The sequence below is a fragment of the Watersipora subatra genome, chromosome 5 (assembly GCF_963576615.1).
Source record: "Watersipora subatra chromosome 5, tzWatSuba1.1, whole genome shotgun sequence".
In the NCBI taxonomy this organism is placed as follows: domain Eukaryota; kingdom Metazoa; phylum Bryozoa; class Gymnolaemata; order Cheilostomatida; family Watersiporidae; genus Watersipora; species Watersipora subatra.
In genome coordinates, this window is record NC_088712.1 from 59,356,559 (window position 1) to 59,372,870 (window position 16,312).

The window sequence follows — 16,312 nt, forward strand, 5'->3', positions numbered from 1 at the left end:
TCGCGGTTAAAGCACTCAGATCAAACAAAAGTGTGTTTATGATGCCTGTAGCTACAAAGAACCAGACAGAATAGAGACTCTTCACGCTGCTACTTGAGCGCATTATCTTCTATAGCAATGATAGCAACTAGTGACATCATTTTGCATGTGCATTTTTCGTCTGACTGTTTCAACCGTGATCAAGCTTTGTTGATTTCAACCTTGAAACATCCTGGTCAGATCAGTCAGATCACCTCAAACATCCAAAACAATTGCAAATTGTAAAAAATACTAATAATTTCTGATAAAATCTACCAAGATTTTGTATAAGTGTACCTTTAATCAACTTAACAGTTTTGAGATTATTTACAGTGTAAAGCAGATGGGCAGGGAACAAAAATGAATAATAGTAAATATTTAAACTGGACACATAAACCTAATACTTTGCATTCTGCCTTATGGATAAGCTCCATTTTAATGTAACCAATTAATAATACTTAATACTACAATGTAATTCTATAAATTCTAGTTTACTTTCTATAAGCTATCAAATTAGCATAACTTGAGGATGAAAATGTAGAATGCAACTGAGATGGCAAATTCTGAAATAGACATCTTGTCATAGACTTTTTGAAAACTAGAGATCGCAACTAAGTTTCTTGTAGCTACATAGACATCTAAAACAACTCTTTATACATTTATTTCAAAGACACAAGGGTCGATGAAATCATTATAGCAAGACTTTCATAAAACTAGCATAATTGGTTCGGTGCCTTCGGACTGACTTTCAAAAAAAGCTGAATCTTTGTAAGTTGTCAGCGCGAGCTATGTTTTTAGCAGACCAAGCTCTACAGAATGCTATTAACAACCATTCAGTGTAATCGTAACTAAACTGGTTATGTATTTAATATGCATTTATTTAATTATTATTGAGTTAAAAATAACAATAAACAAAACCAATAATATTCATTTAGGTTATAAAGGTTTCACTTTGTGGTTCCTCACTCTTTTCAATCTTAGTATTGTCCGTAGGCTAAAACAAAAATAACAGCATCTGGTCAGATTATGTTGAAAGTCAGGAGTACTTGTATTATATCACTGAATTCTAGCATTTGCGAGTATCTATTATATTTACCTTCACAGCAATACAAGAAAACAACCAATAAATAGAGAGGAACCCAGAAGGTTCTCCATATTTCCACCTGACAAACAGTTAACATGAACTTACTTTTTCATTATTACTCTAGTTTAATTTTCAACAAATAATTTAATTTGACAAGTATAAGCAGGTACTTACTTTTTCTGGTCTGTCGAGAATCTCCATAGCAGGGTCTTCCACCACAGGATGGTGGAGGGTTGGTGCATGTTCTGGTTCGTTCTTGAAGATAGTACTTATGCTGCTGTGACCCGTGGACATACGACCAGCTACTCCATCCAGACCAGTTTCCATCAACTAAAATGGACACAGTTAGCTTCAAGCATCTCTTAGCTTCTTACAAGATAGGATGGATTTAAGAAGCTGATAAAATGACATTGTGTCAAATATGAAATCATATTTTTATAATTGTTGTTCTATGATTATGATATTAAAATGCTACATTATTATTTCTACTGCGTTTTTAAAATGGTCAAAAACCTTTTCTTTTGTTCTACATTTCTCATTTGGGGTCATTACTGCAATTGGTATATTCCGGTACATAATATATTGTGACTATTTTCACATAGGATTTGTTACAGAAGCAATTTTGGCTGAATGTCCTCCCTAACACAACCAATGATCCTTCTGGGATTCGAACCACTGACCTACTGACACACAAACTATTGAACCATAGCAGCTCATTAAAGTAGTGAAAAATTTACAACGCTTAAATTTGTATGCCATGACAAAAAATAAAATGACATATTTTAAACATTATTAAGGATATATATGTTATCTTGCCTATATCAGCCAAAACAGATGTTATGCTGAAATGCACTTCATCTATTTCAAGACCTATATAATTACCTTAAGATCTCATTGGTTGATTAATTTAATAACAAAAATATGATTAAAATTCTATCAAGGTACTTAAACGTACAGACATAAATTTATGTTATATTTCGCTTAAATGGAAAATGAGTAATTGTGCTCACCAGGGCAGCAGTGAGTGTTGCACTCTCTCCTCTGAATCTGTGGACTTTGGTCTGCAGTGCATCTGTAGCTTCCATGAGAACCGTTTCCATCAAATCTGCAGTGCCTTGATCTGCTCTGGGTACCACCTCCACACGGTACATTACACTGCGCCCACCTTGACCAAGGTGACCAGTATCCATAGCGGTGGTGGGGTGGATAACTAGCATTGATCATTCCTTAAATAGAAAGTTACCATGCTAAACCAAGTCTAATTCATAGCTCGTCACATCAATCATAAACACCAACTTTTATCAGGAGCAATTTGATTCCAAACAAGAATGACTTCTGACAGCTGTTAGTCTTTGAAAGCAACTGCTTTAAGCATGTCATGCAAAAGTTAATTTGTTACCTTATTAATGAGATAAAGAAATCTTGATGTATTTTAACGATAAGATATGTTATTACTGTTTATCGACATGAACTTCTTTGAGAATTTTAATAAAAAAAGGAACTTTTAGGTTACCACTAAACTGTGATTGCGCGGTGTATTTCAACTCTAAAATGTATGAAATAAACATTAGTAGTTGCCAAAATTGAAGTAAATTATACACTTACCAACAACTCCAACAAGAAGAAGGATAGCCAGCAGCTTGGAATCTAAAACAAAAAGAACAAGAGTAAGGAAAGCTAACAACTCTTAAGTTTTTTTGGATTTTATCTCGTCTACATTTAAACAAAAATGAAACAAACTAAACACGAACAGTTTTGAAAGGTGATAATTATATTTATTAACTGTTTATAGATTTTGCATTTAAAATGATATTAAAGCATAAAAATATGAAAAGTTTAACTTGTAAACATTCGTGAAGGTACCAAATAAAACTTTTGGTGCTTGTAAATTAATCGATATTAACTGAAAACCGAAAAGAATAATAGCCCACTTTTCATCCTTATAAGTTTATGTTGCGAATTTTATTGACAAAAACATTTAGTTTTACTCACCCATGTTTGTGTAGTATCTGATCTGAGTATAAAACCAAATATGACTTCACCTCTCCATACAGCTGTATTTATAGTAAACCAGAAAGAGCACCTGTCTGTCCGTGTCACTTCATCAATCTCAATAAATGAAACAAGGAAGTCCAAGAATAGAAATTACTTCAGTGCTAGATTCATATTTGATGTAAATAACGAAAAAGGTGGGGTGAGGGAGAAGGTGTGGCAAGGGAGTTGCTGAACCATCAAGGTACAAGTACGGTAGCGGCATCCGTAAGTGAAATTATTAAAATATAATCCTCTATTTGTGATCGCTGGCAGTTAATTTATTATTTATATCAAAACCAAATTTTAGTCAAACTCATTAGTTTACTTTCCACAATAACTATAGTAACAATAACAATTGCACTCTTTATAAGTATCTGTATAATTAATTGTCGATCTCACACGTTATACCAATATTCGATTAGAGGAAAAAGCTGTTAATTTTGAAAGCTTCTTAAGCTTGTAGTTCTACACTCTGATCAATACATTCATGATATAAAAGGATAGAGAAGAATTCAAAAAGATATACATATAATACATACATACATATATATATATATATATATATACATGTATATATATTTATATATATTTATATATATATATATATATATATATATATATATATATATATATATATATATATATGTATATATATATATATATATGTACATATATATATATATATATATGTACATATGTATGTATATATATATATATATATATATATATATATATATATATATATATATATATATATATATATATATATATATATATATGAGTGTGTGTGTGCGCGCGTGCGTGTGTATATATACATATTTACTCACTTGAGCACCCTGGTGTCTGCACATTGACTTTCTTAAAGTCTGTGAGACAACTTAGTTGTTTCATGGCAGAAAGTCAGCTTTCAATTGCAACGGGATTTGGCAAATGATACATTATACCATATTTTTTCAGTAAACAATGATATTAGGCTCTATGTATTATAACATGTATGACGTATTATATCTCTCATGTATTATATTACATTATACATTATATATATTATGTATTATATTACATTATATATTATATATACTATGTATTATATTATTTATGATGTATTATATATGTACAATGTATTACATTATGTATTATATATCTTTTGTATTATATATTAACCTAATTTAAACTCTACCAATGCGAATTCTAACCACATATTTACATATCTGCTCTAAGTAGATACAAGCCGTATACCATGATGTCCTATTTGCATAAACATGGTTAAGTTCTTTCAATAAACCATTTATGGTTATTGTTGAAAACATTTGCAGCTATTGCATACATAGTTATAATATTACTATAAAATAGATATTAATTGTTTTTGTCAAGATTATTGTTAACCTCTTGACAAACCTTCCAAGCTGAATTAAATGCTAATTGCTAATGATTTCCAGATATCACTTGTTAAGTGTTTTATAATGCGACTATTTAATTTATTCTGTTTAGATATTAAATATCACTTTTGGTAACTAAGTTAGTGGCTGGTCAACTGGGGCTACTTAATACAGGTTCATGTATACAATTCTGGGAAGAACAAGAACTTGCTTGGTTCTCTAGCTTTCCTAGAGGAAATAATCCTTTCTAAAGGAGATAAGCCTTGTTAGAGGGGATAAGTCTCGCTAAATGTAGTAAGTTGTTCTAAAAGGGGTACACCTTAGTAAAGGTACGCATTCCAATAGGAGCGCGCTTTGCTATAGGAATGTACGCCTTGCAATAGGAGTGTACGCTTTACTAGAGAGGTAAGCCTTCTTATAGAAGGAGGAGTCTTCCTAAAAGGTGTAAGCTATTCTAGGAAGAGGGGACTGGCCTTCCTGGAGATGTCTAGCCTTTCTAAAGAAGGCATATTCATGTACATATTTCTATGTACATCACTAACAGTCTGTGCAATGTGCATCACAGCGATTGCATCATCAGATCACTTAATCTGTAGTACCCTTAATAACACGTTACACTGTCAGTTTCATGTTGTTAAGTTAAAGACTGGTTCACGCTGTACCACTGTATGTCGGAGTTGTCCTCTCAGCAGTCATTCGTCGACTATGCGCACTGTAAACTGATGGCATCATTGATGCAATGAGAATATGCCCTGAAACATTACAGTTGCCAAACTTTCTCGATATTTCTATGTACACCACTGACAGTCTGTGCACCACTTCAGGGATTGTATCAGCAGATTGATTAATCTGTAGAACCCTTCGTGATAGTTGCTGTGGTACTAGTATTACATCATATGAGCGACTGTATCGTGTAATGAGAACACTATGTTAAAACTCATTTGTCGATGTATACACGAATATGTTTGTGATAGTGTGAACAATTTTATTAAAAACAACTTACGTAATGTGGGATTAGCACCGATATACGACCATATAGCGAGAATCAGCCTTAAAAGCTCTGATAAAAAGAATAAATATTATAAGGTCCTGTACGAGAAGCTTAACGTAATATCTTTTGTTTCAACTGCTGATTTTCAGAAAATAAGTTTAATTGTTACAATAGATATAAGAAGAATACATGTGTATGCATCTATTTTAAAAATGGTTAGCTATTTACATGTGCTCTTGCATAAAAACCAACTTTTTGTCTTTATCTTGACAGAAAGAAGCAGTAATACTATGACTATAACAGTTTTGGTTGATAATAAGCAAAACTTATACAAGATGGAAGAAATTGGAAGGTCAAAAGAAAAGAATAATGCTGGAAGAGAACTTTAATATAAATAAGACATGTGACACATTTTGGAAAAGTGACATAATATTTTTTCAGAACTGCACCAAGTTATTTGACAGTTTTGGACTCTTTTCTTCACCTGCCACAAATTATTCTTATTATTTTTATTATTATTGCAATGTGTATTTTACAAATTGCTCATTTTTCGACTGTCTGACAAGTGAGCCGTGAAAAACTGTCTATGAACTTTTAAATCTAAAGCCTATTTGTAAAAGATTAATTTGCAAAGAAAAATTTACATCAGTGGCAAAAATATCTAAAAATGATATTCAAAAGTCTGACTTGATAAATACAAAAAATACCTGGAATTGAATCAAGCACCAGTATTTCATCATGGCTGTGTTAGGGCATGTGGAATGTCCTGTTTCTCAAACCATGTTATTATGATATATCACTCAGATAGTTGTAGAGCTCTGAACTTTGTTTGACAGCGTGTTCAAAAAAGTTCATGGAAATTCATTTAAATGTTTATATAAACAGTCATAGCGAGTGCTTTAAATGATGTAACTACATTAGGCATACGCATAAACCGGCGAAAATATATCTCATCCATGTGATCTTCACTGATTAGCTTTAGAGCATATATACAATGCTGAAAGTCTTTAAATTATGTATTTTAACAATTTTGAAATTATCAAAACACAAAATGGATGAAAACAGACACCTCTTTTTTCATTTTAAACAGATGTCACTTAAAGTGACAAATAATGCCTCATGTCTCTGAAAAAAAATTACATTGCAAACAAGAGCTCGTGATTTATTACTTGCTCATCAGGTTCACTCAAGTGAAAAGCCTTCCATCTAAGTTGCTTTGCTCTCCAAAACAAGGTTGCAAAATAATTTTAATATTTTAATTTCCAGTTTTTGTATGGAAGTCAAGCTTTGCCACTGAATTTATGACACACAAGTCAAGGTATCGTTACATGAACATTACACAGTACTATCGTTTTATACAGCCATATATTTTTTTCAAACAAGATAAGTGCTTGGATAAAGCGTCTAATGATCCCTAACAATAATATCAATAACATCCCAAACATTACAACTCAAACCAGCTCCAATACGAACAGTAGCAAACCCATCATCACAGTGATCTGTCTGTGTAATATCCACCGTATTTTCATGTTTCAAGTAATTTTATAGTTTCCCTTTGTCAAAGAATTTTCAAAGAATGTCAATGAACCTGTTGAACCATGTCAGCTAGATCAAGACAGCTTCTGATAAATGACTACAGTCAAACCTCAATGTAAAAAATTGATCCATTTCGCTTATAGTGTTGTGTGCCATAGCCACCGAATGTTGGAGCAAACAGTTTTATATAAGCGCAATGAATATTGTTCCGTTTGTTCCAGTAGTTTATATATATTTTTCATTTATTCTATGTTTTATTGTAAATTTTTATTGGCTTCCATACTTATTAATACACAACTGTTTCATGAACCTTTGATGTAGTAAATTAAAATTCATTTTTTTCGGCAAAAGAAATATTTACATAAATTTTATGCTGCTTGTTGCAATTTTGATTTGAACTGTGATTTATCGACTAAAAATCACAACTTGTTGTTGATAAGAGTGATATTCTGATCAACACTTTTGATGCAAAACTTATTTAAAAAGTTGAACAGCTTATGAGGGAATATTAGCTTCCACCGGGCAACGGAACCCTACTTGGTGATGGTCGCCATCCTTGGCATGTAAACATGATTCTTCAGTTGTGGGCCGACCAGCTCTAGTTATTATCAACTATAGACATATTGACGGTGTTTCAGCATATTAATTATGTGTATGGAAACAGATTGATGAAAAACATGCTAAAAGCCATACATATACAGTTTAGAAGTCTGATCATAGCTCTTCATAAACTACGATAACAAAAATAACCACGATAACAAAGATAACAAGGATAAGAAGGATAAGTGAGTCAGCATTGCCTCAAATTTTCATGTATTTCCGAGACAGCAAAAATTAACCATAACAGAAATATCTGAGGGTCAGATATTTGCTGCTATGGTAGATTTCTGATGTCTTCCACTAAAGGGTTCACAAACTTTAAACAAAAACAATACTATTACTCTGTCATGTTTATCACAAATATGTTAGTAAGTGTTCCATAAATTATTATAAATTGTGTAATAACACATTAGTTAATAACCTGTTATGTCATAGAAAAGCTATTCTGAGAACGCTTGCAATGGCATCACAACTCATTTAGAGGTTTACAATTTGGACAAATGTTTTTATTCAAAGTTTTCTATTACAAATCGACTTCCTCTTGAGATGTTTGTAGTTAAATATGGCTCATTAGTTAGTCATTTAAGTGAGATATAATGTCCTGAAGCTATTTTGATAAATGTTTGTAGCAGGCAGGTGTGAGCTGAATTTATGTACGCTATTGCGGTTACAGGAAGTAAATAACCATTGGCCTGAACAAGGATTTAGCGCAAATTGGCTTTAAGATAACTGTAAGACACTGATAACTGATTAATGAAATATTAATATATAGTTTATTTGTTAATTAAATTGGATATAATGGGTAGCATGAAAAATTTAATTTAATCATGTATTGAAATCCAGGTGACTCTGTTTGCTATACAGCTGCATAGCGGTTGAGCATGGCCTAGTTTACTACTGGTCATATATAGGGAAGGGATATAGTGAACAGGAGTTAGAGCAAAACACCATTCACTGCGCTTCTGTGTTTCAAATAGGTTCAGAGTTGCTTTCACTCCAAACCTTAGAAATAGTAAATTCCCAACGCATTCAACACCATTTCATTTCACTAAATTTGTGTAAAGGCTTTTGCTGTGAGAATACTATTCGAAGTTATAAAATTGCTTACTGCTGATGGATACGAGTTGAGAATACTCGGCTAAGCTCTTACCGATAGAGGTAAAAAAATGCCATTAAACCGATCTTGGCGTAGTGCGACTAATTGATTACGTATGAATGTGAAAAGTGGCCGTGAACTGAAAACGAATTTACATTAACGAGTTTTGCTTTAAGAGAAACATCGACAATTGTAGAAAAATCTATATAGTGCAACTCTGAATCATTGGAATGGTAGGTTACCAATTCTTTGGCAGCGGGCAACTCTGAAACCACTCAAAACATGAAAATACAATGACTGTTACACGGACAGATCACTGCGATGATGAGTTTGCTACTGTTCATATTGGAGCTGGTTTGATTTGTAATGTCTGGGATGTTATTGATATTATTATTAGAGATCATTGGACGCTTTATCCAAGTACTGATCTTGTTTGAAGAAAATATATGGCTGTATAAAACAATAGGACTGTGTAATGTTCATGTAGCAACACCTTGACTTGTGTTTAATAAATTGTAAAGCTTGACTTTCATACATAAACTGGAAATTAAAATGTTACAAATATTCTACAACCTTGTTTTGGAGAGCAAAGCCATTTAGAAGAAAGGCTTTTTACTTGAGTGCACTTGACGATCAAGTGGTAAATCACAAGCTCCTGTTTGCAATAAAACATTTTTAGAGACATGAGACATTATTTGTCACTTTAAATGACATCTGTTTAAAATAAAAAAACAGGTGACTGTTTTCATCCTTTTTTTGTTTTGTAACTTGCAAAATTTTTAAAATACATTACTTGGAGACTTCCAGCATTGCATATATGCTCTAAAGCTAATCAGTAGAGATCACATGGATGAGATATATTTTCGCCGGTTTATACGTACGCCTAACATAGTTACATCATTTAAAGCACCTGCTATGACTGTTTATAAAAACATTTGAATAAATTTCCTTGAACATTTTTGAACACGCCGTCAAGCAAAGTTCCGAGTTCTACAACTATCTGAGTGATATATCATAATAACATGGTTTTAAAAACAGGTCACTCTCTATGCCCTAACGCAGCCATGACCAGATACCAGCACTTGATCCAATTTCAGGTATTGTTTTATTCATCAAATCAGACTTCTGGATACCTATTTTGATTTTTTTGCCACAAATATAAATCTTTCTTTACGAAATTATTTTTTTACAAATTGGCTCCAGGGAGCCCAAATTGAAAAGTTCTAAACGCGTAAAGGGTTTTTTATGGTTCACTTGTAAGGCATGTGAGCAGTCAACAAGTCAGTGATTTGTAAAATACACACGGCGATGATAATATTAACAATAAAAATAATTATTTGTGGCAGGTAGAGAAAAGAGTTCAAAACTGTCAAAGAACCTATGCTGTTTTGAGAAAATATTATGGCTCTATCTCAAAATGTGTCACATATCTCATTTACAATGAGGTTATCTTCCAGCATTATTCTATTTTTTTGACCTTTCAATTTTTTTCTTCTTGTGTAAGTTTTTCCTATTATCAAGCAAAACTGGTACAGTCATTGTGTTACGGCTTCTTTCTGCCAAGAAAAAGATAACAAGTTGGTCGTTCGATGCAAGAGTAAATAGCCAACCATTTTAATAATAAATGTGTAACCATGTATTCTCCCTACATCTATTGCAACAATTAAACTTATTTTCTGAAAATCATCAGTTAATACAAAGGCTATTATGTAAAGCTTCTCGTACAGGACCTTATAATATTTATTATTTTTATCAGAGCTTTTAAGGCTGATTCTCGCTATACGGTCGTATGTCGGTGCTAATCCCACGTTACATCATGACAGGTATGACAGGTATGTCGGTGCTAATCCCACGTTACATCAGTCGTTCGTGATAAAATTGTCCACACTATCACAAACCTATTTGTGTATACATTGACGAATGAGTTTTAACATAGTGTTCTCACTATACGATACAGTCGCTCAAATGATGTAATACTAGTCTCGCAGCAACTATCACGAAGGATACTACAGATTAAGTGATCTGATGATACAATAGCTGAAGTGGTGTACAGACTGTCAGTGATGTACATAGAGATATCGAGAAAGCGCGGCAACTGTAATGTTTCCGGGCATGTTCGCATTGCGTCAATGATGTCATCAGTTTACAGTGCACATAATAGACTAAGAGGACAACTCCGACATACAGTGGTACAGTGTGAATCAGCCTTTAACCTAACAACATGGCACTGATATTGTGATGTGTTATTACCAGCATCCTAACATGAGAAGGAAACTTTATTAGTTTGTGTTGAGTAAATTTGACAAGTTTTTTATTCTTGAATTCGCGTGTAATTAAAACTTTATGACTATGTAGTAAATCAGATGTTACGCAGGCAGTACTAGTAGTAATCACTTTTAACTCCTTCCTATTGGTTAAAGTAGTCTATTACAGGCGGATTGCCAAGAACAGTTTGTACTTTTGTTATTTATTGGTGAGTCAATATATTAAAAGTACAATAAAAATATACGACAAGCATTACTACGTTGTTATTTTGGTTGTTGAACAATCTTTTTTTATAAAAGATCTGTGAGTTGAGCATTACATATGATTGGCAAGTGAATATACTGTAAAATTTTAATTGAGTACCATGGTGCTTTAATTTTCAACCTTTCCTCTATAGTAGCGGTCAATTGGCGGTGTCGTTCAAATAAGTGCTGCCATTATATTTTTTAAATGGCTTGACAGAATTTTTGGACGACAGTTTTCGTCTTTTTATGGGCAAAGCGAATGTTAGCTATATTTTGCCCTCTGATGGAGCAATGTTAAACCTTTTAGGTGCAATAAATCATCTAACTTACCTCCAACTTGTGTAAGATCTCTTAATAAATATGCATTGAGAAACCGAGAAATATCTCTACCATTTGATATTTATTGCTTGCAATTAACCTGCTATGATTTTATAGCCTGTGTCCTGCTATGTAGTTTGTTGGAGGTTTATGCTTTTATTTCATTTTAAATTTGAAGATATATTTTTATTTTACATTTATATTTAACAATTTTACATAAAAGCTCATTGAATTTATTGATATGTTTGCTACAGTTTGCAGCCAAAATTGCTTTTTATATACAACTAGCTGTGCTACCAGGCGTCGTGCCCGGGTAATAGAAAAGTCTTTATACAGACAATTGATTTGTATTTAACATATAACAACACTAGCTGTGCCACCCAGCAATGCCCGAGTAATAGAAAAGTCTTTGGACAGAAAATTGATTTGTATTTAAAATATAACAACATTTGCCATTCCAACTTTCAAACTATATATTATGAGAAAAGTGTTTTGTCTTATAAACAATGAGAAGTATTGAGAGTTGCTCGCTATTAGCCTGCGCGCTATCAGCCAGTACGTTTAATAATGTGAGTGAACAGCTTCTTGTGACGTTATGCTATGACCCGCGCCGTACGCAAATCTGTTGGGTATTTGCTGTCAGATACTGACTTATATTGGCAAGGTAGCATTACCATTTTTGCGGTCTAGTGGATAGCGCATCGGTCTGGCGAACGGCTGGGTCCAACTTCAAATCTTTTTTGGTACGGAATCTTTATCCCAAGAATTTAAGATTTATAGCCGGAATACGTACACACATACTTTGAGAAATATGGATAGAAGAGGAGCTACTTGCATCGATCCATAGTTAGATCAGACTACCGCAATGATACTATTATATAATATACTATAAATCTGAAAATTAATAAGTTATATAATGATAATCTATCGAATGCTACAAATATATATTTGTTCATGAGCAAGTGAAATAAACGAATCGTACTTATATTACGTGCAGAAACAAAAATTAACATTTTTAAAACAAAAGTATTTGCATCGTCTGCTCGGATAGCTGCGTTCTAATTGTTGTTTTCAAGGGAAAAAACGTTTTCCGATTATCCAATATCATCCACAGTGTTTCTGACCTCAACTTTTTCTTTGCACTGAGCTAGTTAGTATTAGCATCCAAATAAATTGTTGGCAGAGCAAAACGTTTATGCGTTGCATTTAGCAAAATTGCAATGTAAAAGTTTTGCTCGCCGAATGCAACCTTTAGCATAAAACTAGTTGATCATCTACCATTGTAATCTACACCATTTTTATGTACATGTACTTCGAAGTATCAATGTCGCGTTAAACAAGAAACTATGATTAGCCTCAGACAGTTAATAATTATTTTTATGGCGTTGCTTTCAAAGTTTTAACGAGAAAAAATGAAAAGCATTGGAGTTGGACAACAAGAGAATTTATTGTTATTGATATAAACAATTCAATATTAATGTGATTTTGTAAACACTTTTTGACTGATCACTTAATATTATAGGCTCATAAAGATCAAAGATGGTCAAAAGTGGTGGTGCTCAGTTAAAAGGTGGCTCTCTATTTTTCAACCTTTCTATCATATTGGCAATCAAACAAAGGTTGCGCTCAATTAAAAGTTTTACAAATGGAGGTGTTTTATAACAGTTATAAAAGGGTTTAAATGTACATGTGAAATAGTTAGCAAGTAATAACTAAAGTAAGTTTGTTTTGCTGTGAATACAATAAAAGATAATTTGGTAATAATAGAAACTGAGAAAACAAAATAATAATCCTGAATATTCTGTGAGTGCGAGTGAGTGTGTGTGGTGCGTAGTGCACGGTGTGTGGTGTGCAATGCATGGTGTGTGGCGTGTGCAATGGATATGCAATTTAGCGCATGCAATCAGAAAAAAAGTATATACAATATATTGTAAGAGCTATGAATTGTTTATAGCCCCCTGTCTGCCTATCCGCCTATCTGCCTCTCTGCCTATCCACCCGTCCGCTCATCTACCCATTTGCCCATTTGCTTCCGCCTGTCTGCCTGCTTGGGCGGATGAGCGGAAAGGCGTACGGTCGAATGGGCCGACGAAAAACTGAAAAAATATAGATTTGAAAAACAAATCAAAAGAAAGACAACTCCTCAAATAATGATATTTGTAGTACCTAATATTTAAATGAGTACCATATAGAATTGCAGACAATATAAAGATTTGTTGAAACCAAAATGCTCTACTTTAAAAAAAAATACAATAATTCAAGAACATGCACATTATATATTATCTGTAAAGTAATACAATAGATTATTTCTAGTACTAAAAGATGACACATGTATATTCGATTAGCTGCCAGTGTATTTTTTGAAGGTGAGCTTGCAAACATAAAAGACAATTAATTATAAAAATTTTAGACTGGGTAATACATGAATTATAGGCTGGTTTGCAATTATTTTGATTTCCTCATTTGTGGAATTTTAATATAAATTTTTGCAAGTTATTTTAAACAAATTATTTTTAGTTACATCACCAAAAACTTTTGTCATCAGGGAACTAATAAATCCTTAAGCAATGTCAGCAGAAATTCAAGTCATGTTTGATCACGGTTTCCTATTGGACTTCTTTCCAAAGTTGCCGAATACCAGTTTGTTTTTATTTAGAAAACTCCCTGTTACAAAAAACTTACCATGTTAGACACCTGCAATACTTCTGCAAGTCATTGGTGGTTAATCGTTTCCCTGTTTCAGGGTAACCAGCTTTTTGTGTCGTGAACTCATTTTTCTGACTTATCATTTGCACTAAGTGAGTAGAGAATAAATATCTTTAAAAATCACAGCACTTTTTGACACGCAACTCATTAACATCAGTTGGTATACCGAACGGCTCCAAACTCGCTTGAAAAATGTTGGGAATTTTTTTAAATGATTTTTACAAGTCACTAGTTTAGTCTAATAGCTGTTTATATGCGTATAGCACTACAGGTATGTTTTTAATATTGGCTATGTTTTGAATGACAATAAAAACTTAGCTTTATTAATAATGTTCAGCTAATCGATAGTTGGTGTAAATAGTAAATTAACATGAAAAAATTCCATTTTCTCCTGCATAATAATTGCAGCAGAACACAATGTAGGCAAAAAGTATTGTTGCACTGTTATCTAGAAGTTGTCTAGGCATATAAAAAATTATATACCTGTCTGTGGCAATTTCATAGAATACACGGCAAAGTAGTTAGATTATTATTAACTTTATTTACACCGGTCAGGGTAATTTAGGTCAATGTAATTTAGGTCAATGTCAAGGTCATTGCCATTGAATGTAAATGGCATTGACCTTGACATTGACGTGTAAATCTTATAAATTATGTAAATTATCATTTAATTGTATTTTTCATTAGGTTTTCTTGTGAATAATGTCTACATGTAACTGCATGTAAATAATGTCTACATGTAACTTTATGTAAATCATGTCTATATGTAACTTCATGTTAATCATGTCTACATGCAACTTCATGTAAATCATGTCTATATGTAACTTACTGTAAATCTTGTCTACATGTAACTTCATGTAAATCATGTCTACATGAACCTTCATAAAAATAATGTCTACATCTAACTTCATGTAGATCATGTCCACATGTAACTTTATGTAAATCATGTTTACATGTAATTTCATGTAAATCATGTCTACATGTAACTTCATGTAAATCATGTCTACATGTAACTTCATGTATATATGTCATGTATAATCATGTCATATATACATTGTATATATATATATATATCTATACATATATATATATATATATATCTTAAGGCTGTCGTCTGTTTGCAGTATGTCCAGCTATAGCTACTATTAGAGTCTTGGTATATAGAATCCCTACCAAAAAGATTTTATCTCGGACCCTCCCGTTCGCCAGTCTGACGCCGTACCAATTAGGCCACAGAGATTCATATTGTACGCCTGCCGATATATGTCGCTATATGGGAGCAAATACCTAACGGCTTTGCCTATTACGCAGGAGGATTTCGTAATGTCACAGAGACGAATAGCTCTCATTGGTAAGCTTACTTAAACTTTCCATTGACAGTATGCCATGCTAATAGCATTTGGAAGGTAACTCACGTTACTTCTCGTTGTTTAACAGCTGATTTTTAATTCAAGGGCAACGCCGGGAAGCACAGCTAGTATATGTATAAATATCAAAGTTCTTGTGTCTCTTTGTGTGTATGTATGTGTGTATGTCCTTAGGTATGTCCTGTTATTGCGATTAAAATAGTTGAATTGAAATCTTACATTTTGCTGGACTTGAACTTGCGTAGAACGCAACCGAAGGTTAGTAATCCAATTGTCCAACCACGAGCCTACAAAGGCTCTAATGATTCACAGCTCTTACTAAGTACTGTATACACCCTTTTTTTGATTGCGCATGCTAAATGGTGTATTAATTGAAACTCTATTAATTATATGAAACACGATGCTTTTTTCATGTTTTTTTAAACTTCCATTTCCAGTTTTTGTAAGGTTTGATAGCTAAATCAGTAAATGCTAATAATCTGCGTGCGGATAATTGTATTATCTCGATTAGGTATAGCCTCTCATTCTCTCTCCGTTCGGTCAAACAAAGACAGTCCGATATCTCATTTTAAATTTGTATCAGTAACGAGAGGTACCAGTATAGTTGTATGCAAAGTTTGTTTGTTTGTTTTATTTTACATTAAATCCTAACATAACAAAATGATAGAAAAAGTAA

The 16,312-nt window shown here is 32.8% G+C and overlaps 1 protein-coding gene across 1 annotated transcript; it reads right to left on the reverse strand.

Annotated features, from left to right (window-relative positions):
• Nucleotides 1-875: 875 nt before the first annotated feature.
• On the reverse strand, nt 876-3,119 carry LOC137396898 (ectin-like). The gene is made up of 5 exons (XM_068083199.1): nt 3,095-3,119; nt 2,708-2,749; nt 2,113-2,328; nt 1,277-1,432; nt 876-1,012 (listed from the first exon to the last, which is right to left on the reverse strand). The coding sequence occupies exons 1-5, from the start codon at nt 3,096-3,098 to the stop codon at nt 996-998; spliced, it is 435 nt and encodes a 144-aa protein (XP_067939300.1). The 5' UTR covers nt 3,099-3,119; the 3' UTR covers nt 876-995.
• Nucleotides 3,120-16,312: the final 13,193 nt, after the last annotated feature.